We start from the raw sequence: 23,762 nt of genomic DNA on the forward strand, positions 1-23,762 counted from the left end.
ACCCTCTGCTCAGGCAGGACCATTTAGAGATGGCTGTTCAGGACAACATCCAGGCGGCCTCTGAGTATCTCTCAGGTGGGAGACTGGTGGGCATCACTCAAGTCACTCTAGCCGTGAAGAAGTGTTTCCCTCATGTTCTAAGACAATCTCCTGAGTTTCACTTTATGCCTGTTTCCTTTTGTCCTGTCACTGGGCACCACTGTCAAGAGCCCAGCTTTGGTCTCTTTGCAACTACTTTCATGTTGCAGACGTCAATAAGGTTCCCCTGAGCCTCGCCTTTTCCAGGCTGAACAATCCCAGGCCTGCTTTAATTGAAGTTTTTAAACAAGCGGGACTACTTGCCCTACCAGGACCTGCAGATCTGCACTGACAGAAAAAACCCACCGCAGCTAAGGATAGAAAAGACTGTAACAGGTTTGAACCAAGGAGGGAACGGCACGGACATTAAAGTGAGCAAGTTTCGCGCCCACGCTGAAGGAAGGCTGCTGACAGAGCAGCAAGGCAGAGGGTGACCTCTACCCACGGCAACATGACAGGCGGCACTCCTCCTGCTGGAGTGCTCCTGACAAGCGGAGCATTGATCCAACTGAACGAGACTTCTCCCGCTGGGGAGATGACAGAGTCTATGCACCCCGCGCTCCGTCCCCCTCCCGCCCGCCCGGGCGCCTTGCGGCCGGGAGATCACCCCCGAGCCTGCCGAGCCCGGAGCCCGGAGCCCGGAGCCCGCCCCCCGCCCGCGGCTCCGCGCCTGCGCCGTGGGGACAGCTCGGCGCTTCCCCTTCCGGCCGTGCCGCGGCTCTGTCAACATGGCAGCGGCGCCGGGCGGGCGGCCGCGCTGCCTCCTCTGGGCGGCAGGTGACGGGCTCCGCCGGGCCGGGCTGCAGGGCACGGCGGGGAAAGCGGTGGGGTTGGGAGGCGGGCGGCGCTGGGGGCGTGAGGGGCCAGGGGATAGGGAGGCTGTCAGCTGGCGTGGGTGAGCACCCCGGGTTGGTTCGGGCATCGCTCACGGAACGCTTTTTTTCCTTTGCCTCGCAGTGGTTGCGCATGTGGTGGCGTCAGGTGCGGGGTTTGTGGAAGATCTAGATGAGTCGTAAGTATTGGGGTGTCTTGCCTAATTGCCAAGATACTGTTTGTCTTCTTGTGGGGAACGTGACCCCAAGACTTTGTGAGCAGTGTGGTTGTCAAGAAAGCTATACTGGAAAAGATTGTGACTTTTTTTACAGCAGAAAGGACAGGAAGATTGTAGAATATCTTTTGTTGGCAGGGACTCACAAGGATCATTGAAGTACAATTCCTGTCCTTGCATAGGACTCCCAGAAAGTCACACCATGTGCCTGACGGCGTTGTCCAAACATTTTTTTGGCTCTGTCAGGCTTAGTGCTGTGACCACTTCCCTGGGAAGCTTGTTCCAGAGCCTAACCACCCGCTGGGTGAAAAACGTTTTCCTGCTATCCAACCTAAACCTCACCAGCACAGCTTCATGCTGTTCCCTTGGGTCATGTCACTGGCCACCGGAGGGAAGAGATCAGTAACTGTGCCTCTGCTTCCTCTCTGGAGGAGGTTATAGACTCCCATGAGGTCTCTCCTCAGTCTCACCTATTAAGGAGGTTCAGCTAATCAAGCTGAGGAATAATTTAATTTTTCCGTTTCTTTAAAGCTGTTACTATCGTGGAGTTGCCAGAAATGTCCTTGGGCTTCCTTGCTTGTTCTTTCTTTTCGGTAGGGTAAATGCATTGGTGTGTTGGTGCCTGCCCCAAATAAAAGCTGATTGCATTTAGGCAAGTTCTTCATGAGAGTTTGCGGCGTGGCTGCCGCGAGGGGTTGGGAGAACGAGTCTGGGTGCGTTCACGCATGGCCAGAAACGGAAGAGAGAAAGAGGCCTGCAGGACTAGTTCATGCTGCTTGGAGTGCCAGTAATATCTGTGTAAAAATGTGCCTTTAACAGAATTAGTCTGGAGACTGTGCAGGAATTGAAGTGGGTAGTCCTGCCAAGAGCTTGGTTGTGTACTGTCACTGTTTGGTGTACTGGTTTGCTGTAGCAGTTGGATAGCTACACAGTTGCTGTTCGCCAAGAAAATCACACAAATGATTTGGTCTTTTTTCTTTTTTTTTTTTTTGGTCAGATTAGCAGGTTGATATCAAGTGCTGCAAAGCAGCAGGATTATAGGAATTGGAAGAGAAGATATAGAGAATAATAGCTGGTAGAGGAGGGGAAGTTGGCATTAGATGACTGCTTTGGGATAAATTCAGCCCAATTAAAGGTGAGGTTTCCACGAGGGTTCAGTCCATAATAAATAGCATCAAAGAGCTAAACTGTCAGGAAACCACTCAGATTTTTACAATACTGCTTGTTGATCATAAGATCAAATGAGGTGTAGTGATTTTATGGGTGAGGGGATGAGAACACATGAAAGGAGCTCTCAGGTGAGACGCAGCAGTGTCTCTGGTGTTGTGAAAAAATAACTGAAGCATGGGAACTGGACTTGATTTTCAAAGCTTGTTTTTAAAACGTGCTCATATTTTCAAGGGCTGAAGATGCATTACACTTAGGCCATCTGTGCTCCTGCATGACGTTCTCATATCATATAACCACACGTGTGTATTTAAATGCATTTCCTGTTTTGGAGCGAAGAATCTTCATTCTGTTGTCACATGGTTTTTTTAAGTAATTGATAAAAGGAAATCTTATTTTTGAACACTTGAATTTTTCAAGTACAAAACTATACAGATGCGTGTATTTGCAGTTGAGAATAAGAATTGAAGAATTGTTCAGGGCAGGTTTTGTGGGGGATTTTTTGAATTTTTTTAGCTAATTGGTAAATGGTGGGAGAGGTCAGGAAAACAACTTAAATTTAATTGAAATTAAAATCTATTTTAAATAATTTAAATTTTAGTTTAGTTTTGTGCCAAACCAGGTAACAGTGACGGGTGAAGTTTCAGGTTTTCCATTTTGTAGATGCCTAAACATTATGGATGTTTTCTGCTATTGCTGAAAGCTTTGTATTGTGTTTGAATTTTAGTAGTTGTGGAAAGCGTGGACTAATACAAGGCACAGGTCCCATTCCTAAGCTTACAGGATATAGGAAAACAAAGAGCAGAGCTGGGCTGAAGGAGCGATGCACAAAATGAGCTGTGGTTCCTCTAGCCTTGTGCTGCTCTGATAGCAGATCTGCTGCCTCAGGTCAGTACTCATCTTGTGATGGGTGTGGACTTGTTCTAGTGTGGTGATGAAGCAGATAAGTAACCTGACTTAAAAAGGAAGTGTTTTTCTGTGTGTGGGGTGGCTCAAACCAGGATCAGAAGCATCAGAGATGGCGCAAGGGAGAAGCAAGGAACAGATAGAGCCGCTGGGTTGTTTTAAGGCCCTTGGGATTGTGACTTTGGTGTTCAGTTTTGCTTCATGCTGGTTTCTTTAAACTGTTCATGGTTAAGTGGGGTGGTTGGTTTAAGTGGGGGCTGAGAGAACATTTGGTCATGTAGCTGGGAAGATGTATGGGTTTGAGACAAATAATTTTGACTCAAGGATATACATCACTTAAGCCAACTTTCCACCAGCATGATAGTGTTTCTGTCAGCTGACAGAGGATTGCACAGGACAGTTAAAAAGAGACAGTGAAATTTTGTGTTTGAAAAAATATATTTATAGGGCCTAGAAACAGCATCCTCAGGAAATGCTTGACTGCTCATTTGTAGAGAGATTTCTGTTTTCCTTCAGCAGTGTGTTGAACTTCCTTAATGTTTTCTAGTAGTTTAATCATTGATGTTTGCAAAACTAGAGCGAGTTTTGGTAAGTTGGGGTTTTGTTAAATTTCAGATTTTAGTTTCTGTGGAAGTTGACTAAATGGGTGCTTGTAGATGAGGAATAGATTAAATTTATTACTATAAAAACTACTGTATTTTTTATACGATCTTAGGTCAAAGTTGTTAAACTCTGTTGGAAAGCTCAGCCTCCAGATGTCATTCTTTCTCTCTTTTATTTCTGTATGCTGGGAAGGTTGCAGTCTACCTTTCTCAGTACTTGAATGCTCCTTACAATTTGCCATGACAGTTGTACTGTGACAGAAGAAGGAGAACATTTAATTGTAAATTCTTCTTATGCAAAGAAAAAGTGGTATTCTAAATTGAAGCATGGCCTAGGATCTTATGATTCAATAGCTGCTTTCTGCCTCTTGCATCATAGCTAATTATTTGGCATTGTAATTGGAAGTTCGCTGTAGCTCTGGTAGAGTTCTCAGGAGATGTTGGGCTCTCACTGGTTCTTTTATTAGCTCTGTATTGCTTAGGGTGGGGAAGTAAATTTTTAGTGAGGTTGTCAACTAAGCAATTTTGTGACTTAAAAATGCTTCTATCTTTTCCATAGCATAGTCTCTGCAAATACCTTTCCTGCTGCTGTACAGGCATTGCAGTCTTGGTATGACATTAATAAAATAGGCTGGAATTTACTAGTGAAATGCTGCAATTCTAAGTTTCAAACACTCAACACTGTAATTGGATTGTATTCATGATTTTGGAATTACTTCTGTCAAACAGTAAGCCAGTATCAGCATTAGCATTTCTTCAAGACCATTATGGACTATTACAGATTCAACTTTAAATGAAATATAATAAATTCTGCCTACTGCTTATGAGCCACTTATAGGCATGCTGCATATTGGGAACTGACAAGCTGGGCTATAACTTGTATTAATTGGATCTTAGAGTGTAGATCCACACTTACTGCATAATTATATGTAAATGTCTTATTTCTCAAGAAGAGTGGTGCAGTAAGAATGTTGTATTGTGTATGTTATAGTGTGTGACTTTAGTCCCAGTCCTAGTCACTTTGAAGAAGCCCATCTTTTACAAAAATAAACCTTTCTTTTAAACCTAATAAACCTTATATCGAGCTGATTTAATTGTCTACATAGAACTAGTTAACTAATGCAGTAATTCCTGTTATCCTGTAGTGACAACAGTGAAATGTGGAAGCAGCATTTTGCGAGGTACCAAAGAACTTGGATTTATCAAGCTTTGTTTTGTATTAGAGATTTTAAAATTCAATGACAGATTTACAGTTAATAAAACCAGTCAATTTAAATGCCATTTGTCCAGCACTAAGAAAATTCAGTAAATACCTGTGTATCTCTGAGTTTTATCAATAACTCGATCATTTTTGTTCCATTACGTTGGTTTCTTGGTTGTGTGCAACTTTAATAGAACTATGAACTGGCACACCTTTAGTAGAAAGTTAACGGAGGTTGAACTAAAATTGCTTTGCATGTTGATATCAAAGATAATTTAGTTAATTTACATTTAGTAAAGCTAAGATTAACAGTTTGAACCAATGCTCAGAGTCTATTAGTTGGTATATAAAAATACAACAACAAATGTATTTAATATAACCAAGACAACTGCAAAATACTTCTTCCCCCCAGATTCCACATGTACATCTTCTGTGTGTTTTGGTGTGTATTTGTATTTCTTGCTGTTTTTCTGTATTGTTTTTTGAGGTTTTTAGTTAGTTAGTTTGTTTGTTTGTTTGTTTGTTTCCCTTAGGAAATAGTTAGAGAAGCCTAATTGACACAGCTATGTGTAGTACAGGAGTAATATTATACTAAAAAATAAGCATCTCCTCTGTTTCCCCACCCTCAAAGAAAGAAACAGAAGAGAAATTTTGTGTCTATAGTTTTATACGAACCTTAGTGAGGACTTTGCCTGTTTCACCCATGCATTTCACTATTTTATTTTCAGATCCGCAATTTATTGATTTCATTTTTTCCCCTTTCTAGGTTTAAAGAAAACCGTAAAGATGATATTTGGCTTGTAGATGTGAGTATATAAGAAAAATTAGAAGATCTGCTGGTGGAAATCAAAAGACAGAAAGCGCAGCACTACACTCTGTAGTCAGGCTGCTTCATTGTTGGGAAAATTGTTTGTACACGATGCAGAAAAATGTCATGACAGTAATTCTGACAGGATAGGTCAGCAATCTGCTGTTTAGGGTGAACCAGGAATAGGCTGAATAGCCTGCTGAATAGGCTTCAGTCTATATTTTGCAGTCCTTAAAAAAGAAAAGCAGGTTACCTAACACACTCAGGAGGCGATAACCTCTGTTGAGAATTGTTATAGTTCGTTTCATTAATCATATCAGCTGATTTGAGTTCTAGACTTCTCTTAGCACTGAAATATGAGAATCCTCTTTTCTAAATTATTTGGAAAGACTCAGTGACACTTATTTCAGGGACAGAGAGTCTCTAAAAAGATTGAACTTCCTTATGAATGAGGCAACATTCCTTTTCTCACACAAATATGTACTGTAATTTTCAAAATTGTATTACCCAGAATTGTGGTTTCAATAAAAAAAACCCAAAACTATATGTGCTAATTCGGAATTGTCAGCAGTGTATAGCAAAACAAAATTCAACTTTTGTTAAATTGTGACTTTATCTTCTTATACCAAAATATTGATAATCTTCTGCCTGTTGACAAATTCACGTTCCTGGGTAGATTGTTTATATGATCTTTTAACTTTAAAAAAAAAAAAAATGTTACTGTGCAGTCTATTCCTAAATTAGAAATCATATAATAGTGCAGTAATTTAATATATTCTTTTCAGACTTGTGCTTTCGTATTAAAAGTAGGACTGAATCATAAATTCTGCTTGTCATGCTAACTTGGTAACTAGCTTGCAATTTTATTATGACATAAGGAGTACCAAGACTGGAAAATAAGTCTTGCTAATGATTTGAGGGTTAGTTGTAAAATCAATTTCTATTTTTTTTTTTTTAATTAAACGTGTTTGCTTCTCAGTTTTATGCACCTTGGTGTGGCCACTGTAAGAAACTAGAGCCTGTGTGGAATGAAGTGGGCACAGAAATGAGAAACATGGGTTCTCCAGTAAAAGTTGGGAAGATGGATGCAACTTCCTTTTCTAGTAAGTATGGTTTGTTTAGGGGTAATTTCATCACAGCCTCAGTTTTGAAAACATACTGGGTTTTTTCTTGTAGTTGTTTTTAGGTATCATAACACAAATATGCAAACAGTAATTGTAGAAAAATTTCCTGATTATTTTTCTTTCTAAAAGTGACAACTTGCTGTAGTATGTGCTTTTTATCACATTTGGTTCTGCTTGAGTAGGGATTTCTTCCTGACAAATGGAAAGTAAAAGCTTTTCAAAGCTCTGCTTTTGGTATGCCTCTTAGACTACTTTTATGTAAGCATTTTTATATGTGTGTCTCTTGAGAGCATCCAGTTTTAGGTTCCTTCTATTACTGCTGGAGGAGTGCCTGTGTTCCTGCTCTTACTCATTTCAAGTAATGGAATGAGTTACACAAAGCTTGCTGAAATAACTGAATTCATTGCACCAGTGATCAGTGCTCAGCTGATTTCTTCCCGTGTTTCTCTGTAAATGTCTTCTCAAAGAACCAAATCCAGTGCTTTCAGTATGGTTTTTATGCTGATGCCTTTTATATGTATCGATACTTTCAGAGAAAAGCTTCAGTACTCAGAGAAATGGTTTGGGTAGATGCGAGAGGGTTGTTGAATGCTTAACAGTACTTACTTTGTGTTTGTGTGCTTCTTTATTGTCAATTCTCCTAAATCTGCGTTGAACCAGGAGGATATTTATAAAGGAAGGTGTAGAGAAGAGTGGAGCCCAAGTGAGATCTATATGTAATAAAATTCTGTAAATAGATGTAATGTTTTTAGTTAATATCTGTTAAATCTGATTATTCAGGTTTGTTGTATTTGCCTAAAATGTTATGCAGAATGCTTTTCTCAGTGGTGTTCCAGTTTTTCCTGTGCTTAGATATAGGAGAGTTTGGTCTTTTGAGATTGAAATGATTTTGTCTCAAAGACCAATTTATTATATATATATTTTTCTATAAAACCAAATAAATATGACTTTGTTTCATCTTAAAGATACTTATTTTCAATAGAAGAGTAAGTCTGGAGAATTAGAAGTTTCAAGTTCATGCAACCAGGTAACTTCAAAACTGGGAATAGATCTCGTGATTCTCTAACTTTCCAGTCATGTATATAAAATTCTAAATCATATAAATTGTATAAACTCTTACCCTGAAATATTTGTATTTGTCATCCTGTTACTGATTTTTAAAATCTTGTACTTTTTACCTAAAACAGAATTGATACTATGTCTTTGTTATATAATTCATTTTTACTTACATAAAAATCACTAAAAGCTGCAGGGATTCCTTTGCACCCTGGTAAAGCTTTTCTTCTCAGATTTGCTATTGGTTTCATGGTGGTTTGCATAGTTTGTGTTTATAATAGGAATATGAAGTAGTGTGAAAGGGTTGAACTTTGGGAAGCTTATTGTCAGGGAGTTGGGATCACAGGTGAACATACAAATCATCCAGTAAATATTGCCTCTGGTAGCTCTGTGGAATGAGGATACAGCTCTTGCATCAACCGAGTAGTCACCTGCTTTGATATCATTTGAATTTTCAGGGAGTTTAGTCTCAGGAGTCCACTGTGTGTGAGCAGAGATTGATACATCACACCTGGGGCTGGCACAATTGCTGCTGTTTGCCTGTACTGTATTCTTCATATCAAGAAGTGGAGGTATTGATGTAAATAAGTCGTTTCCATGAAGTTGAGAGAATTTTGGTAATCCCCATGGCTGGAATATTTAAAAGAAGTATTAAAAATTGTCTCTTCTAGTTCTCCTAAGCACACACAAGAGCTGTACAAGGAGAAATAAACTGTTGACAGCTCTTGTGATTGAATATTCTACTACACACTTTATTGCATTGTAGTTCAATGTAGTAGAGCTGTAAGAGAAAAGGATCAGAATCAAATTGATCCTCATATGCACATTTTTAGAACAGTTGTTTTTGATTAGATGCCTGTAGGTGAGCTGCTACTTTTGTTTGTGTGCTGTGCAATAAAGTACTTGCACGTGATCCAGGTGAACAACCTTAGGGTCAATTTCTAAACTCTTACTGAGAGCTTAGCACACAAGACATCCAGCATTGGCTTGCTGTGGCATGTCGTTGGTAGCTTCAGAGTGGTTTTGTAACAAGCATTGACTCTCGGTGCTTTTTGAGCACAGGGATTGTTATCCAGTAGGGAATTGCACAAGAATTGCCACAATTTTAGACTTAATCCTCTTTTGAGACTGTGTAGTTTAATTTTTGGAAACAGCTGAATTTTCTGGAAAGTGTAGTTTAAGGTGGCAGTTGCTATGTTCACAAGTGGAAGGTGTTGCACATTTTACTCCTCCAACTGATGGGAGCAAGATAGAAGGTTTTAAACAAATTGAGGTGGGGGAGAAAACTCTGCAGTTGTTTTGCTTTTTACCACTTCAGTAAGCAGCAGGTAAGTATCTGCTTAGAAAGTGCCTGCTTCTGGTAAGGTTCATGACAATAGACATTTACTTGAGTGGAATATGATTTACAAACCTTTTTGTAACAACTGCAGTGTGACACTGCACTTCATGTTAGCCATTACTCTAGCACAGGAATAATTAATTGTCTTCTATGTTTCTTTCAAGCATTAGTATTTGCAGTTCTTCACCCTCAATGCTTAATTTTTGCCTCTTACATTGTCAATCAATTGTATGTGCATATTCAATGCATGCTATTTTTGGTGAAAGCAGAACAAGCATGTCTGTCGGGGGGATTCCTATGAAATCTCAGTTGTGGCACATGAATTGTGAGGCTGTCCTGGGACCCTGCAGCACCTCTGAAAAAAGTCCAAAATTTAATGATGTAGCTTAATAACAGCAAGCTTTAACCTTGAAATCAAGTAAAGTAATTTATGTCGAGATAAATGATCTTTTTTTCGTTTGTTTATGTGACTTGAATAGTAAACCATGTTTAAAGATTAAGGTAGCAGAGAAAAAATAGTCTTGGTTCACTTTGGCATTAATGCATTTCTTTCAGGTATTGCATCTGAATTTGGAGTGCGAGGCTATCCAACAATTAAGCTGTAAGTTGATCCTTCCTATTGAATTTCTATCAATGATTTCATGACAAAAAATTAAAAATAGCCCTGTCCATTTAGAAGTCTCAAACCCATGTAATACATAGTTCAGCACAATGTCATGTTAAAAAAAGACTCAATAGTTTTGAGTACTTTTTACTGTGGACATACTGGGGGTTTTAGCAAGTTATTGTTTAAGCAGACAGTATTCCTAATAGCTGATAATAAATCCTGCCAAGATAGTTTTCTCAAAAAAGGACATAGAGATGTTCAGCTTGATAATCTTTAAGGATGAAAATTTTTGTGGCGTATAGAGGCATTGTAAATTCCTCTGAATTTTCTAAATCTATATGGGTTCAAAGAAAGCCTATTAGAATTAGTAAAACTTACTTGAATACTTTGCTAATGCAAGCATGCTACATCCCCTCTCAGCAGAGTACCGTAAGCTGACCAGCACTTCACTGAAGATTAATACATAAATTTGAAAGATTTTGCAGATTATTTGATACATTGCAATGATAAAAAAGCATTAAAGAAGTTATTATACTTTTCTTTTACAGGGATGAATCCCTGAGTAGTATAAATATTGAGTGGGTTTGGTTTGAATGTGGAGTGTTTTGTTGTTTTGGGGGGGGCTTTTTAATATGGTCAAAAACAAGTGTTCTAAAAAATCTGTGTGCTTACAAAGTAAATGATGGCTATGCACAGAAAAAAATAATTGTAAAAGGATGTTAAGTATTTCAATAAGTCAGTAAATCAGATACTGTGTAAATAAGCTTTTATTCCATAATTCCATTGTATTGTATTACTGAGTTTAATATTTTGCTGACCGCTTCTTATCACTTGCTGAAAGGTGACTGTGGTAAACATGTGAAGGTTAAGAAATTTTACACATTGAATGTAGTTTAGATGATTGCTTTTCTGTTCTTTTTTTGTGTTTTATCTAGCTTGAAAGGTGACTTGGCATACAACTACAGAGGACCTAGAACCAAAGATGATATAATTGAATTTGCTAATAGAGTGGCAGGGTAAGTATGCTCTTCTCAGAGACTGGTTTTGCTGACTTCAAACTTACGTGCAACTTTGAGGAGGGCCAAGACTTACTTAAAAAGGACAAGATATTGAAATTAAAATCTATATGTGCTATATGTGTGGGTGCATGGAAGATTGGCACTGAGTTAAGATTATTTATTTCTAAGGCCTGGCTGTCATGCTTACATTCTAAATTTTATTTCTCAAATGATGGAGACCTTATTGTGACCTTGATTCTGTGACCAGTATAAGGCATAGATGTTTACATGATGGCAGCATGTGGGAAAGTTCTTTTTTTCTCTTAGTATAAAACAGAATAATAACTTGAAAAACTAAATTAATTTACATTTTGGAATTTATTTTTTGAAAAACGCACAGAAAACTGTATGACATTTTCTTGTGAATTTTTATTTGTTTGGCTTTTGCAGGCTGCACAAACTGAGGTTTTTCTTTGTCTTTTTTTTTCCCTTTCCAGACCTCTCATCAGGCCACTTCCTAGCCAGCATATGTTTGAGCATGTGCAAAAGAGACACCGTGTACTTTTTGTGTATGTTGGTGGTGAATCTCCATTAAAGGTTTGAAGCTTGAATAAATAAAGTTACTTCTTTTGGCTATTTAGGGAGTAATTTTAAAAATCTTTCAAGACTGAAGTGCATGCTTGTTACAGATTCTTGGAGTTCTTGACATTTATTGAAGTGATTTTACAATCTTATCCCATGAACATGTTTTCTAATTGCTCTTTGAAGATAAGGTATGTCACAAAGCTTCTGTTTGATGCATAATAAAAGCTCAGAAATTAAAAAAAACATTGTTTATATTTTTTCAGGAAAAATACATTGAGGTTGCTTCAGAACTAATAGTTTATACATACTTTTTTTCTGCCTCAGAAGATGTGCTGCCAGAGGTAAGCTCTTCCCATTCCTACTGCTTCCCCACAAATGGCATTTTTCTCCTCATCTATGTAATTTTGCTGTTTTGATGACACAGAGATGGCTTCTTACAGTATGTTTGGCTTTGGTAGATATCTAAGTAATTACACTGAAACATACAATGTTTGAGTCTGTATGGGGAAAGAATACAACCCAGATTTCAATCTGTCACTGCTTTGTTTTGGCCAAATTATTTGTTCAGTCATAATAATAAAATTAATCAGAAGATGAGCAGAACTCAATGTAGGCCACACAACTTGCTCAGGAAAGTAGATACTTGGATTTTCAGCCAGTGCAAAACTCGTGTTTCTCCCATCAGTCCTTTCACCAAACACTTTTAAAGGTAATTAGAGGGTTTATAGCATGAATTACTGCTGGTACCCTACTAATCTGAATTGGAGAGGTAAGTTATTTTCGTCTTGTACAATTCAGCTGATCAACACAGTAGTCTGCCTGGGGATCCGCCAATCCAGTCCACTGGCTGCAGAATTCTCTTGTGGCTTTTTTTGAGCATTCTGTGGCAGGGAAATTATTTACAGTTCATCACAAGGGTGGGAAAGATTGATATTACTGTAGTGAGTCTAACCGTTGTTGTAGCAAAATTAAAAGACACTTCAATTTATTGTTATCTCCAAGTGAGACCTAAGTCAGCCCCATGCCTACTAACATGTGACTTTGAAGTTAGTTGGTGATTAATGGGGTGAGAACTAGCATGATCTGGTTTGTTGTTTTGGTTTTTTTAGGCAGCTGCATTTTACACCACCATAAGTAGAACTGCCCTCATTATAGTGTATTGTTAGTTCTCCAGAAGCCTTGTATCAAAAGCTGCCTTAATTTAAATACTGCTATTTGCACTTCAGCTCCAGCTGAGCAAGAAAAGTACTGTTCAGTTGTGCAGTGGAAAGAGTAAAAAAGGCTGGAAGTCTTTGAGATTCTGTGATCACACTGATGTAAGCAGTGAGCTTTTTTCCCCCCACAGAAGGTAATTTCCCACCAGTCTTACTTAAGCTGAAGTAGTGATGGTATTCAGTATTCTATGGAGAGAAGCAAAAATGTTAGGAAATTTCTGGTTGCAAGTTGTAATGAGCGTTTGCATTGCAGTGTTCATTGTCAGGCTTCGTTTCATCACCTTAGGTAATATTGTTCCAAGCTTTAGGCATCTTTTGCAACTTTTAAACTGTACACAGATTGATTTGTCCTTCAAAGATGTTAAATTATGTTTTGGGCAAGTAAGAGAACAAAACATTATCTGAGACTACCTTCTTGCTTATTCATATCAGCTATTATATTATAAATTACTGCTTTTACAAGAAAGTAAATGCAGAATGACAGAAGGTGTGTCATTTGGAAATTATGCTGTCCTTACCTTTCCAAAACATATCAGTAAATCTGACAATTCAGATGACATGATCAAAACTGGGCTTGTGGTGCAGTTCTTTCTTAACCACAAATGCAGTTAAAATTTTGGCTTAGAATGCTAGCAAGCAGTAAGAAGTAGATACAGTATTTTTTCTATGGCAGTTCACTAAAAACATGAGCTGAATAAAATTATTTTGAGTTCCTAGAGGAAAGGTTCTACAGCTTGTTTTTAAATATGTTGTTGACTATCTTAAATATCAGGTTTAGCATGGTAATACAGGCTTTTGTTGTTTGTCTAAATTAGGTCTGTTTGCAGCCCTAACTTAGGGCAGTGGTGAAGCTGTTTCTTTATATTCCTGTCAGTCTGATGCACAGGAAATAGCCCAGATTTAGTGACATATCTCACCAGTGGTACTATTTTACTCTGCAGAATTGGGTGTCCATTTAGTAGAAGCAGCAGTATGACAGGTATGCTGACAACAGCACAAACTGGGAACTGAGAGCATGATGGATAAAACCCTCAAGTTACAATTTCCTATCTAAAGTCTGTGTCCAATCCATAAACTATTCTTCATGCTACTGCAGATACCAGTAAAAATCATGTTTCTTTTTACACTTTGTGAGATCCACCTCTCAAAAATACTTGTTGTGTAACTTTTAATATACAGAAGCTGATAAATTTATGTTGGTACGTATAGAGAGAAAATACTTTGGTGTCCTTAGAGATTTTCCCCAGAACTATATTTACATGTGTTCAGATGGTTTTTTTGTTTAAAAATCTTAGTCTTCCATGGATTAATTGAAACTTGACTCTTTCAGTATGTGACGTTGCCTGAATTGCCTGCTGTTATGGTCTTCAAAGATGGAACTTACTTTGTTTATGATGGTAAGTAAAGCTGGATATTACCTTAAGACAGAATATTTAAAACATATACGGAGAAACTGGAGGAGTTAAAATTTTTTGAAGGGTATGTTGGGATGCTGGGAAATTGCCCAGTTTTAGGATAAGTAGCAGCTCCTTCATGAAGGAAAAGAGGAAAAAAAGTACTTGTTCTGAAGTAGAAGTGATGCTGTTTGCTTTGTATTTTCACTAAGATGTAGCTTCCAATATTACTGTTTTGCCTGCATTAACAGACTTAGAAAAGTTACTTCTTCCCTCACTGTACAAATCCATCATATACATGGACTACTTTACCTGGCTTGTTCAGTGTGTAGGCTGTAGAACAGCCACCTGAAACTAGTAGTGTTTTTTAGAAACACTATAATAGAAACTGCTATTTCTACAGTGTACATATGCAGTACACAAGGCCAGCACACCTACCACTTCTGTAAAGTGTATATCTGTATATATGTGTGCATATCCATATAGGAGTATTATGTTGTGTTCAGACTGTACCATAAGGCCCGTGCATGTTAGAAGCACATACACACACACACAGTTACATTGCATAGCCTGGGCTTATAAGCACACTACTTGCTTACAAAAGCATCTGCTCTTGATTTAGATTGTTTTAAATGCAACTTTTCACTTTTAAGTTGAAAACATATCACTCAAAAGATTATTCTGCCAGGTTAATTTCTTAGGATAAGTAGTACCACAGCAAAATATTTCAGATTGGCCACCAAGGATATTCTTTCTTTGTGACCTTATTGAATGGATGTACTTGTTCTCCTCTCCAGTTAGTTTTGCTGTGTGGCCTGATTGATTTTTCCACACCTTCTAAAACAAATGCAAAAGCTGTAATAATTCAGGCTTTTAATCTACTTCGTAAAAAATTTTACTTCTTCCTAATGCACCAGAAACATTATTGGAAGTCAGACAAATCGGGAAGATGCAGATTAAGAGACTGAATAAGGTTTTATGTGCAACTCTTTTGACTGGCAGAAATTTGAAGAGCTCAGTATGAGGAAAAAGTTCTAGCAAAATGTGCTTGCGTGCTGAAGTGTCTTGTCTGGTGTTTGGTTTGGGTTTTTTCCTTCTCCCCTAGCGGGGGAAATGGATGCATGTTGGGATACATGGGATACATTATGCTTGGAATTGCTTGCTACTACCTTACGGCAGATAATAGTTAACCTGAAATTATTGATACTTCAGTCTATACAATAGGATTTAAGACAAAGTATTTATTGTGCATTTATTCACATATGTATATGTGTTTTTCTTTTTTTACTTGTGATTTAGATCTAATTGATGATATGCTAGAATTTAATTCTTAATAGGTTAAAACAATCCAGCAGCTTAAACTAGCCTGCAGTATAAGTGATAGTCAGTCATGCATGATTATTTTGTTCCTTTACATTCATAGTGCTGTTTAATGCATCTGCTTTTTCTTGATCTTTCTGTTTCATTTAAGGACTCTCACAAATCCTGCTTTCTGTATTTTTATATCTCTACTTTTTTTGAAACTTGCTAAGTTATGTACACACACCTGTTCAAAAACAGGGTTTGAACCTGTTCCTTTCTGCACTGGGTCACAGTTAGCTTCTATCATTTATCCTTGATTTAGAAAATAAAATCATCAAATCAACTTTTTACACTTTTCTGTAATACACTTCTTGTTCAACAATTGAAAATAGCTTTAGAAGTTTTAAAACTTGAAATGCCCATAGAAGTGTGATAATTGATCTAACAAGAATAAAAGAAAAAAAGGAGAAAACTTAGTGGTTGCCTTAATATTTTTTTTTCATTTAATGTCAGAGTATGAAGATGGTGATTTGTCATCCTGGATAAACAGAGAAAGATTTCAAGGTTATCTTCACGTAGATGGCTTTACACTGTATGAACTTGGAGATACAGGTGAGACGATGTTGCTCCTGAAGTCTTTGACATTGCGTACTAAACAATAAGAAAAATAAAAAGAGGACTGAGAACATGTTTTTAAACTTCCAAACTTAATCAGTATCGGGTTAGACCTGATCGTGGCAGTATTTTGTTGGTGTTGGACTGATCTGTAACTAGAGGTTTCATCCAGTCTACACTAGTCCATTCCTCACAATATAAAAGTTAGCGTGTCTAATCCTATGGTAGTCACAAAAATTAGTAGGACATTTAATTTAAGGGCACCTTACATTTTGCATATTACCTCTCGGAATACATGCAGGGAATTTTAAAACTAGATTGAGAAGTATCAAATATGGATAGTCCAGATATCTTACATCTAGTGGATTTAGATATCTTTGAGATAGATGTGGCAAGAAAGGGAGATGAGCATATATTGAAGTGGACTTGTCCCAGAAAACTGCAGCTTTTCTCTAGCAAAAGTTCTGCCAGCCAAATGAAAATTTTGCAGCCAGATGACCTCTGGCAAATGACTTGTACTGTTCTTACGTTATGAACACACTCTGAGGTGTCAGAAAAAATACAAAAATGCAGAAAAAATGTAAGTGTTGATTTTTCCAGGCCAGGACGTCTTATCTTCTATATTCCGTTTCAAAATACTTACATTCAATCAACATTGAGTTCTTTCAGGTTTTAAGGAATATGAAACATCTATGTTCTTCCATATTTGTGAAGCTAATATCGTTACAACTACACTTTAAACAGTTATTTACAGAAATGCTGTTGCAAGTTGTTTAAGTGTAGCATATTTCTTCCTGTTACATTTTTGACTAACAGTTCCTCAAATTACAAGAAAAAAAAAAAGAAAAAGACTTTATTAATACATTGGAGAAGCCATAATTTACTTTAAAAAGCTTCATGTATTAATACCAGTACCTGAATTTATTTACATCATCTTTTGCAGTCTAAAAGGTTATTCATTAGTTGTGTCTTAGTGTGTTCATTAGGTAACATCTTTGAGTGGAAAGAAATGGGGGAAAGTGAGAATTGATGTATGGAAGAAGTGGGATGGGGTCTTGCCCTTAAAACCCTTCAGTATTACTTGAACAAGAGGGACTTTCTATTTTTGGGGGCAGTGCTTCCTGTGGCATGGGGACTGGTAAGAACTGAGCAATTGGCTGGCTTGGTGGGGGAGGGTTTTGAGTGAATTGTGGCAACTGGAGAGAACTGAAAAATCAGCCCTCTGGAGCCTTGGGTTAATCAGTTGATGACTGCACTGTTAAAAGATCTGCTTTCCTAACTGCAATACTTGATCTGGAGAAACTTCAGCCAGCTTTTTAAACTTACTTTTATCTGATTGACCATAGCACTCTTCGGGTTTGGAGTTATTTTTCTTTTTTTTTAAATCAGAAAAACTTCACAAAGTAAATCTTGAAAAGATCAGTACGGTCTGGTGTTGACCATTAAGCTCCTCTGACAGAGGGCTCTGAACTAAATTGTGTTTCTCATGTCATGAATTCTTGGGTCCGCCAGTAAATTTTCCATTTTTTTTCCTTAATGCTCACAACAGTGTGAAAAATAGTTACTATTAAATCCATAGAATAGTAATTTAATCACTTAGAATCAGTTTGTAATTGCTGCTATGTAATACAGGTCTCCATAGCATCATGTTTAGTTATATGCAAATATGCAGCTTGAATAGGAAATTAATTTTTATCTGCATTTTCTCCCTTTCAACTTCTTTCTATGGATAAGCTTTTCATACAGTGCTAGTGGTGTGGCATTAAGCCCCACCTTAATTTATTTTTGGTAGCTTTAAGACCACAGCGTGGTCAGCTTGAAGAGGCTCTTAGGCTGTGAGACTGATTTCTTCTTAAAAACAAATTCCTGTCCCTGGAGAGTGCCCAGTCTTCTAAACTGACATATTTCCCACTGAAGAATGTATGTGTCTTTTTAAATGGTTTCAAGAATTTTATTCCTTATTCTAGGAAAACTTGTGGCTATTGCAGTCATTGATGATAAAAACTCTTCAGTGGAACATACCAGGTATGGAATTGAGTATTGGTGACACTATGGGAGAAATGTCCTGGTGTGACATAGGGAAGTTTGGAAGTTTCTTAGATGTTGAGAAATATAGGTTAAATGAGTGGGTTTAACTTGTAAATGTTCTTTTATTTTTGATTTAGTGTACTAACTTCACTTAATTTATGGCTTGGTTGGAGTACATGCGAGTTCACTGAGATGGTGTGAGTTTCTGTAGCACTCTTCTGCCATTTGTTAATGAGATCACAGGAGCAAATGGTGATCTCATAGCTTTTAAAAGCTATTGTGTCACCTTTTAAACACAGACAAAAATGCTTGAGTTTGGATGACTTTGAGATTAACTCAGTGAGTTTAAACAAATGACTGTACTTCAGTTCACTCGCATTGAAAATTAAGCCAGCGGCGTTTATATGTTAGTTGTCTGTGGAACTTTGAAGAAGGGGTGTTTTTGCTGGAGTTGGAGTTTGCTGAAGAGACTGAGAGGAACAAGACCTTCCCTTGTCCCTTTCTGGTTGCATATACAGACTGAAAAATACTGTTCAAGTACTGTGTATGCTATTTTCAACCTTTAGGAGTTAAGCAAGATGAGCAAGATGTTAGTCCTTTTTGCTGAGGAGGTATGAATTGCTTCTTACTGGGGAAATCTCAATGCTTATTGCTTGTATTTAGAAAGAGTTTATCCTGGATTATCAATGCCAATCTTTTTCATTCCAGGTTAAAGTCTATTATTCAGGAAGTTGCCAGAGATTATCGGGATCACTTTCACAGGTAGGCACACATGGTACTCTGATGTTTTAATTGGACTTCTGCATTAACGTTTCTAAGACAGCAGTCACTTTTTTTTTTTCCTAAGGGAAAAATGTTACAGTGCCTGCTTTTGTATTTTTATTCTGATATTTAATAGGACCATTTCATTAACTGACTGTGTATCATATATTCTAATCATCACTTTTTTTGAATTGCATTGCTGAGTGTGTACTCTCATTTTCAGTTATACAAAAAATATTCAAGTAAGAGCTTTTGCTGAAACCCACTATTGTGTTATCTTTTTCATCATTTTATTTTTAACCACTTGTCTAACAGGGATTTCCAGTTTGGCCATATGGATGGAAATGATTACATTAATAGTTTACTAATGGAGTAAGTAAATTCTTGTTTGAATACTCTTTCTTCTCTCGTGTTTGTTACCAAGTGTATTTAATTGAAAATAATCTTACAAAAAATTCTTGGCTTTCATGACTTTAGAAAAAAATCACTGTCATCTGAATTCAGCCTGTACTATAGTATCAATTATTTGTTAAATTAAACTATGTAATTGTATAATTTAAGGTTAGATGTTTGACTTACTGATAATGCTGATTGACAAAGCTTATCTTTTAGGTCTACTTTAAGTTACTTACTGTTAGAATTGTGAGGCTTTCATTTGTGATGTATTTTTAAGACATGAATAGAGATGCACTTCTGCAGAGAAGCACAGAATGCATGGAAGATGCTGTCTGCACTAGATATGTACATGGTATATTCTGAAATATACAAGTGGTTTAACAAGATGCTTAACTATGATAATTTTCTAAAAAATGCATAATTAGAGAGTTGAGTTGCTTGGCATTTGTAGTTAACTAGTACTTCTCCTCTGGCCTTTGGAGAAAGAAAGAAGGAAGAAAGAACGGAAAAAGAAAGAAAGAAAGGAAAGGAAAACCTGAAAGAAAGAAAAACCAGGAGTCAGTATTATATAATTCTGTATGTTTTCCAAATCCATTTCTCAGAGATCAAAACATTAATTAAGCATGTGTTCATGACCCTAAAGATTCTAGGAGCTTCATGTGGACCCAAAAGCACAAGGTCTGTATTTTTCTAGAATGTCTGTAGATTAACAACTGATTTAAAAACAACTGTCTCTCCATTGAAATTATGTGATTTGATTGAGCTAGTGCTTTATAATTGCCAAAAGTGAGACCTTCCTCGCTTGATTAATTGCTTCTCCTGTGCAGGCTATTATGTCTGTCTGCTGTTTCATCCTGTTTATCTGTCAGAAAAGTGTTTGGTTTTTTGTCTGGGCAAGCAGGGAAATTATTTTGCTGATTCAACAATGTCATTCCCATCTACTCTGCTGAGTGCCAGCATGAACATGCAGAGAAGTAGGGGAGGGAGATAAGATGCCTGGGAGGAAGGAAATGAAGGGAAAGACACAGAGGTGCCACTTGGAGTGGTTGTGACCTAGTGGCAGGGTTTGTTCAGCTGGGTTGTTTAACCAAATCAGCAAAATGCCTGATTTCGTTATTAGTAGGATATGGAGAGTTCTGGGTCAAGTACTGGTTTTTAACTGTTTTCTAAACCCAGCGTATACCTTTCAAGCTTAAGTACGAATTTGCAAAAGAATGCAGCAAATTATGTTCAGCTCTTCATGTGGCTACATGAATCATTTGAATTTAAAAAAAAAGTATTGCAACTGCCTCAGTTTGTCACCAGATGGCAGCAAGTGGAAATAGAAAAAATCTGAATGATGAGAAATTTATCACAAAACACTTTTTTACTGTGCTAGATGCACATAGGAGCAAATTCTGTTTTCTTTACAAAGGGCAAAATGTTGTATGATTTCTGGGGAGAGAATTAAACCTTAACAAAAGTACATTTATGAACTTGGCTGTAACTCCATTAGTAGGCATTACAATTCTTCTGCCTTTTCAGCAGTGTATGAACATGTTTTTGTTAGATTAGAAATGGTGCATTTAGAAATATGTATGAAAGAAGAAATCAGAATATTGTGTATTTTAATAAAAATATGTAATTTTACCTAAATATGCTTTTCAATATTTTACCAAAAGCAAAAATATAGCTTTTTATAACTTAAGGTATATAAGATCAATGTCAGCTATGAGAGTATGTAGAATTCTCTCTCCTCTGCTCTTGGAAGTAACACATTAAATGTGCTTTTGTGAAATTTCGTGTAGCATAAAGGGGAGGTATATGGAGGTTGCCTGTCAGCTGCTCTACAACCAACTCCAAGAATATCAGTTACCAGACTGTTAAATGCAACAGAAAAATTACATCTAATCAATAAAATTATTGATTAGTTCTGTTTTGGCTGGGAGGAAGTATTTTGGCAGAAATTGGTAACTTGTTAACAGACACTTACAGAAACACCTGACTTGGTTTGAATGCCTTTTACTTAGATTTCTTCTTTGTCCCTAGCAAGAAAAGAAAATGGGAAAATGTTATATTTAGTGACTCTTACGTTTCAGGTTTCCTCAGTGTACAAAGTTGTTTTAATTGGTTGGGTTTTTTTAAAATTCCAGTTAAAGGATGGCATTATTTTGTTATCCCTGTAACTGCCCTTACATTTTCTGAGGTGCCACCATGCTTTCAGCTTCAGTACTGGGAGAAGAGTCTGCACCTTAAATCTTAGAGTATTTAGTTCTCTAAAAGTTCAGATAATTGTCATATATAAGTATTAAGCTTTTTCATTTTTAGATTTGCATTTGGATTAAAATCAAAACCAAAAACCCTACCTAAAATGTAAAAGGAAATTTAGGATAATTTCAGTGACACCAAGGAAAAATGAGCATCTTGAATAAAGAACCAGTATTTTCATTACATAATTTACTATGAATTGATGGCCTCAGATAAGACTGAGGCTATCATCAATTTTACATGAATTGCAAACTTACATGGATGTCACTATTAGACAAGGGTGAAAACATAGAAAAACAAGGTTTGCATTGCTTCTGCTGTGAAGGAAGTACTTGAATTCATTACTGACAGAATTGTAGAAAGCTGATAAAGACTACAAAAGATTTTAAACATGTTTAATGTATTTAAATCTTTCTTTCCGAATAGTGTACTTTTGCAATATTATAATTTCTTAAACCTGATCTTGTTTTGAATTTAGTGCTACAACGAACAGAAGATTAAACTGCTTTGTGTCCAGAGATAATTTCTAACATTTTTTTCTTTTTTCTTTCCAATTATGATGTAATGCACATGCACATGAGTAATAAGTCTTTAAAAACTCAGTTCCTCATAAGCCATATCTAGAAGAGCTGAAGAAAAGCTCTGCTTGGCATGGTTTATTCTTTTGACTTGACCAGCAGAGATTGATTGATAAAGGTGATCAGTTAGACAGTGGTTGTGTGGGCTTAAATTTTTGAGTTACACTTCTGCCTTTGTGAACTTAAAAACTTAATACATTTTGTATACAAGGCTGCTATTTGTGATCTCTTACTTTTTGGTAATAGTTGCTGATTTGCAGTTGCTTTGGGAATGTAAAATGCTGTAAGCTTCAACAGTGTCACTGACACAGATGTGAAGGAAAAGAATGTTAATTAGAAATGTGCCCATACCATTCATGTCTATACCATACCATGCCTAGTATATTCCCTCTTTTCTCTTACTTTCTTGTTTTTAAAGAATTATTATAAAGAACACACACACATGAAATGACCTTTTGAAATGATGTAGGGATTACTCGAATTGGAATATTTTATGTAGTAGTTCTTTAGATATATAAACTGTCTGCTTTGTGTTTCCAGTGACCTGACAATCCCTACTATTGTTGTATTGAATACCTCCAATCAGCAGTATTTTCTACCAGATAGGCACATTGAGAGCACAGAAGACATGGTGCAGTTTATTAACAATATCCTGGATGGTACAGCTGAAGTAAGTCTTCACAGTGGCTTGGAATACATTGATTAATGTTTATTTCCTTAGATGCTAAAGTAAGGAAAAAAAATCGGTTACTCTGATAGTTATGTGTGTGCTTAATATTCCTGTCCTGTCTTTCTGTCTTGGGTGCTGTCACTGAATATGTGATTGTAAATTCTGGAGTCATGCTGTTGCGTGTTGTACAAAGCAAGCTTTCTTTTGTTTATAGCATAATGTCAGCTGGCTTCTTTTGATATTCCTTTTTCTGGTGCATTGTAAATGGAGAGATTTGTATTCATCTCCTGGTTTGAATTAAATGCATTTGTTTAAAATTTTGAATTATAGTGCATAATTCAACTGCACTCTTTCTTTTGTGTGGAAAATTAATAAATCAAATAGCTGGAGGAATTACAACTTAAAAAAACAATGAACTTCTTGAATTTTAGAAATAGACACAAGCTTACTCCTCTCTGCTCTAAAACTAAAGAAGAGCTGTCTTTTGTTAAAGCAACAAAGTTAATAAACCAATTGGAATTGATTACTTTGATAATTTTTTGAATATTTATTCCCTCAGTGGAATTGGACAGAAAGCTATGTTGTGTGAATGAGGAAAGAAGTCATGGAGCAGAACTTTGATTTGTGCTTCTGGGGAAAGAAGGCTTTGCCAGGAAGGGGAGCTGATAGCTAAAAATTTGGCTGTCTGCTGGGAGAAGCCTGCTTTTGGTTTAAGCCCCAAGTGACTGTATATTGAGTGCTTGCTGTGCTAGCTGAATCCTACTTTGCGTTACACCAACAGTTTTAGGTCATTGGCTGGTAATGGCAAATACTGCAGAAGGGATTTGTCATATGGGATGCTTGGGTTTATTTAATCTGACTGGTTGATGTAGAACGTGATATAGGTGGATTTTTGTGCTGTTCAGGACTTTACTGGCCATGCTTTTAGTTGCAGTGTGAGGGCTATTGCTATTACTTAGTGGTTCTTTGTTCTTGAGTTCTTGCTTTCTGAATAGTTTTTAAGTGCACTGAGTTATCAACATCTATTAGACTCTATT

The 23,762-nt window shown here is 37.0% G+C and overlaps 1 protein-coding gene across 4 annotated transcripts in view; it reads left to right on the forward strand.

Annotated features, from left to right (window-relative positions):
• The first annotated feature begins 784 nt into the window (after window positions 1–784).
• Window positions 785–23,762, forward strand: part of TMX3 (thioredoxin related transmembrane protein 3) — a 28,567-nt gene continuing 5,589 nt past the window's right edge. Inside the window, exons 1-14 of one of the 4 annotated variants that reach the window (XM_066328420.1) lie at window positions 785–855; window positions 1,036–1,090; window positions 5,769–5,808; window positions 6,790–6,913; window positions 9,885–9,930; window positions 10,872–10,952; window positions 11,432–11,531; window positions 11,783–11,860; window positions 14,064–14,130; window positions 15,943–16,041; window positions 18,012–18,069; window positions 18,781–18,834; window positions 19,150–19,206; window positions 22,596–22,725. In XM_066328420.1, the coding sequence (XP_066184517.1) occupies window positions 807–855; window positions 1,036–1,090; window positions 5,769–5,808; window positions 6,790–6,913; window positions 9,885–9,930; window positions 10,872–10,952; window positions 11,432–11,531; window positions 11,783–11,860; window positions 14,064–14,130; window positions 15,943–16,041; window positions 18,012–18,069; window positions 18,781–18,834; window positions 19,150–19,206; window positions 22,596–22,725 (1,038 nt within the window). In that variant the 5' untranslated portion in view covers window positions 785–806. Of the gene's footprint in view, window positions 856–1,035; window positions 1,091–5,768; window positions 5,809–6,789; window positions 6,914–9,884; window positions 9,931–10,871; window positions 10,953–11,431; window positions 11,532–11,782; window positions 11,861–14,063; window positions 14,131–15,942; window positions 16,042–18,011; window positions 18,070–18,780; window positions 18,835–19,149; window positions 19,207–19,655; window positions 20,853–22,595; window positions 22,726–23,762 lie in introns of those variants that run through there. The other 3 variants (XM_066328430.1, XM_066328446.1, XM_066328437.1) reach the window with 3 other exon arrangements.

This window comes from Sylvia atricapilla, chromosome 1, assembly GCF_009819655.1.
Source record: "Sylvia atricapilla isolate bSylAtr1 chromosome 1, bSylAtr1.pri, whole genome shotgun sequence".
Taxonomy (NCBI): Eukaryota; Metazoa; Chordata; class Aves; order Passeriformes; family Sylviidae; genus Sylvia; species Sylvia atricapilla.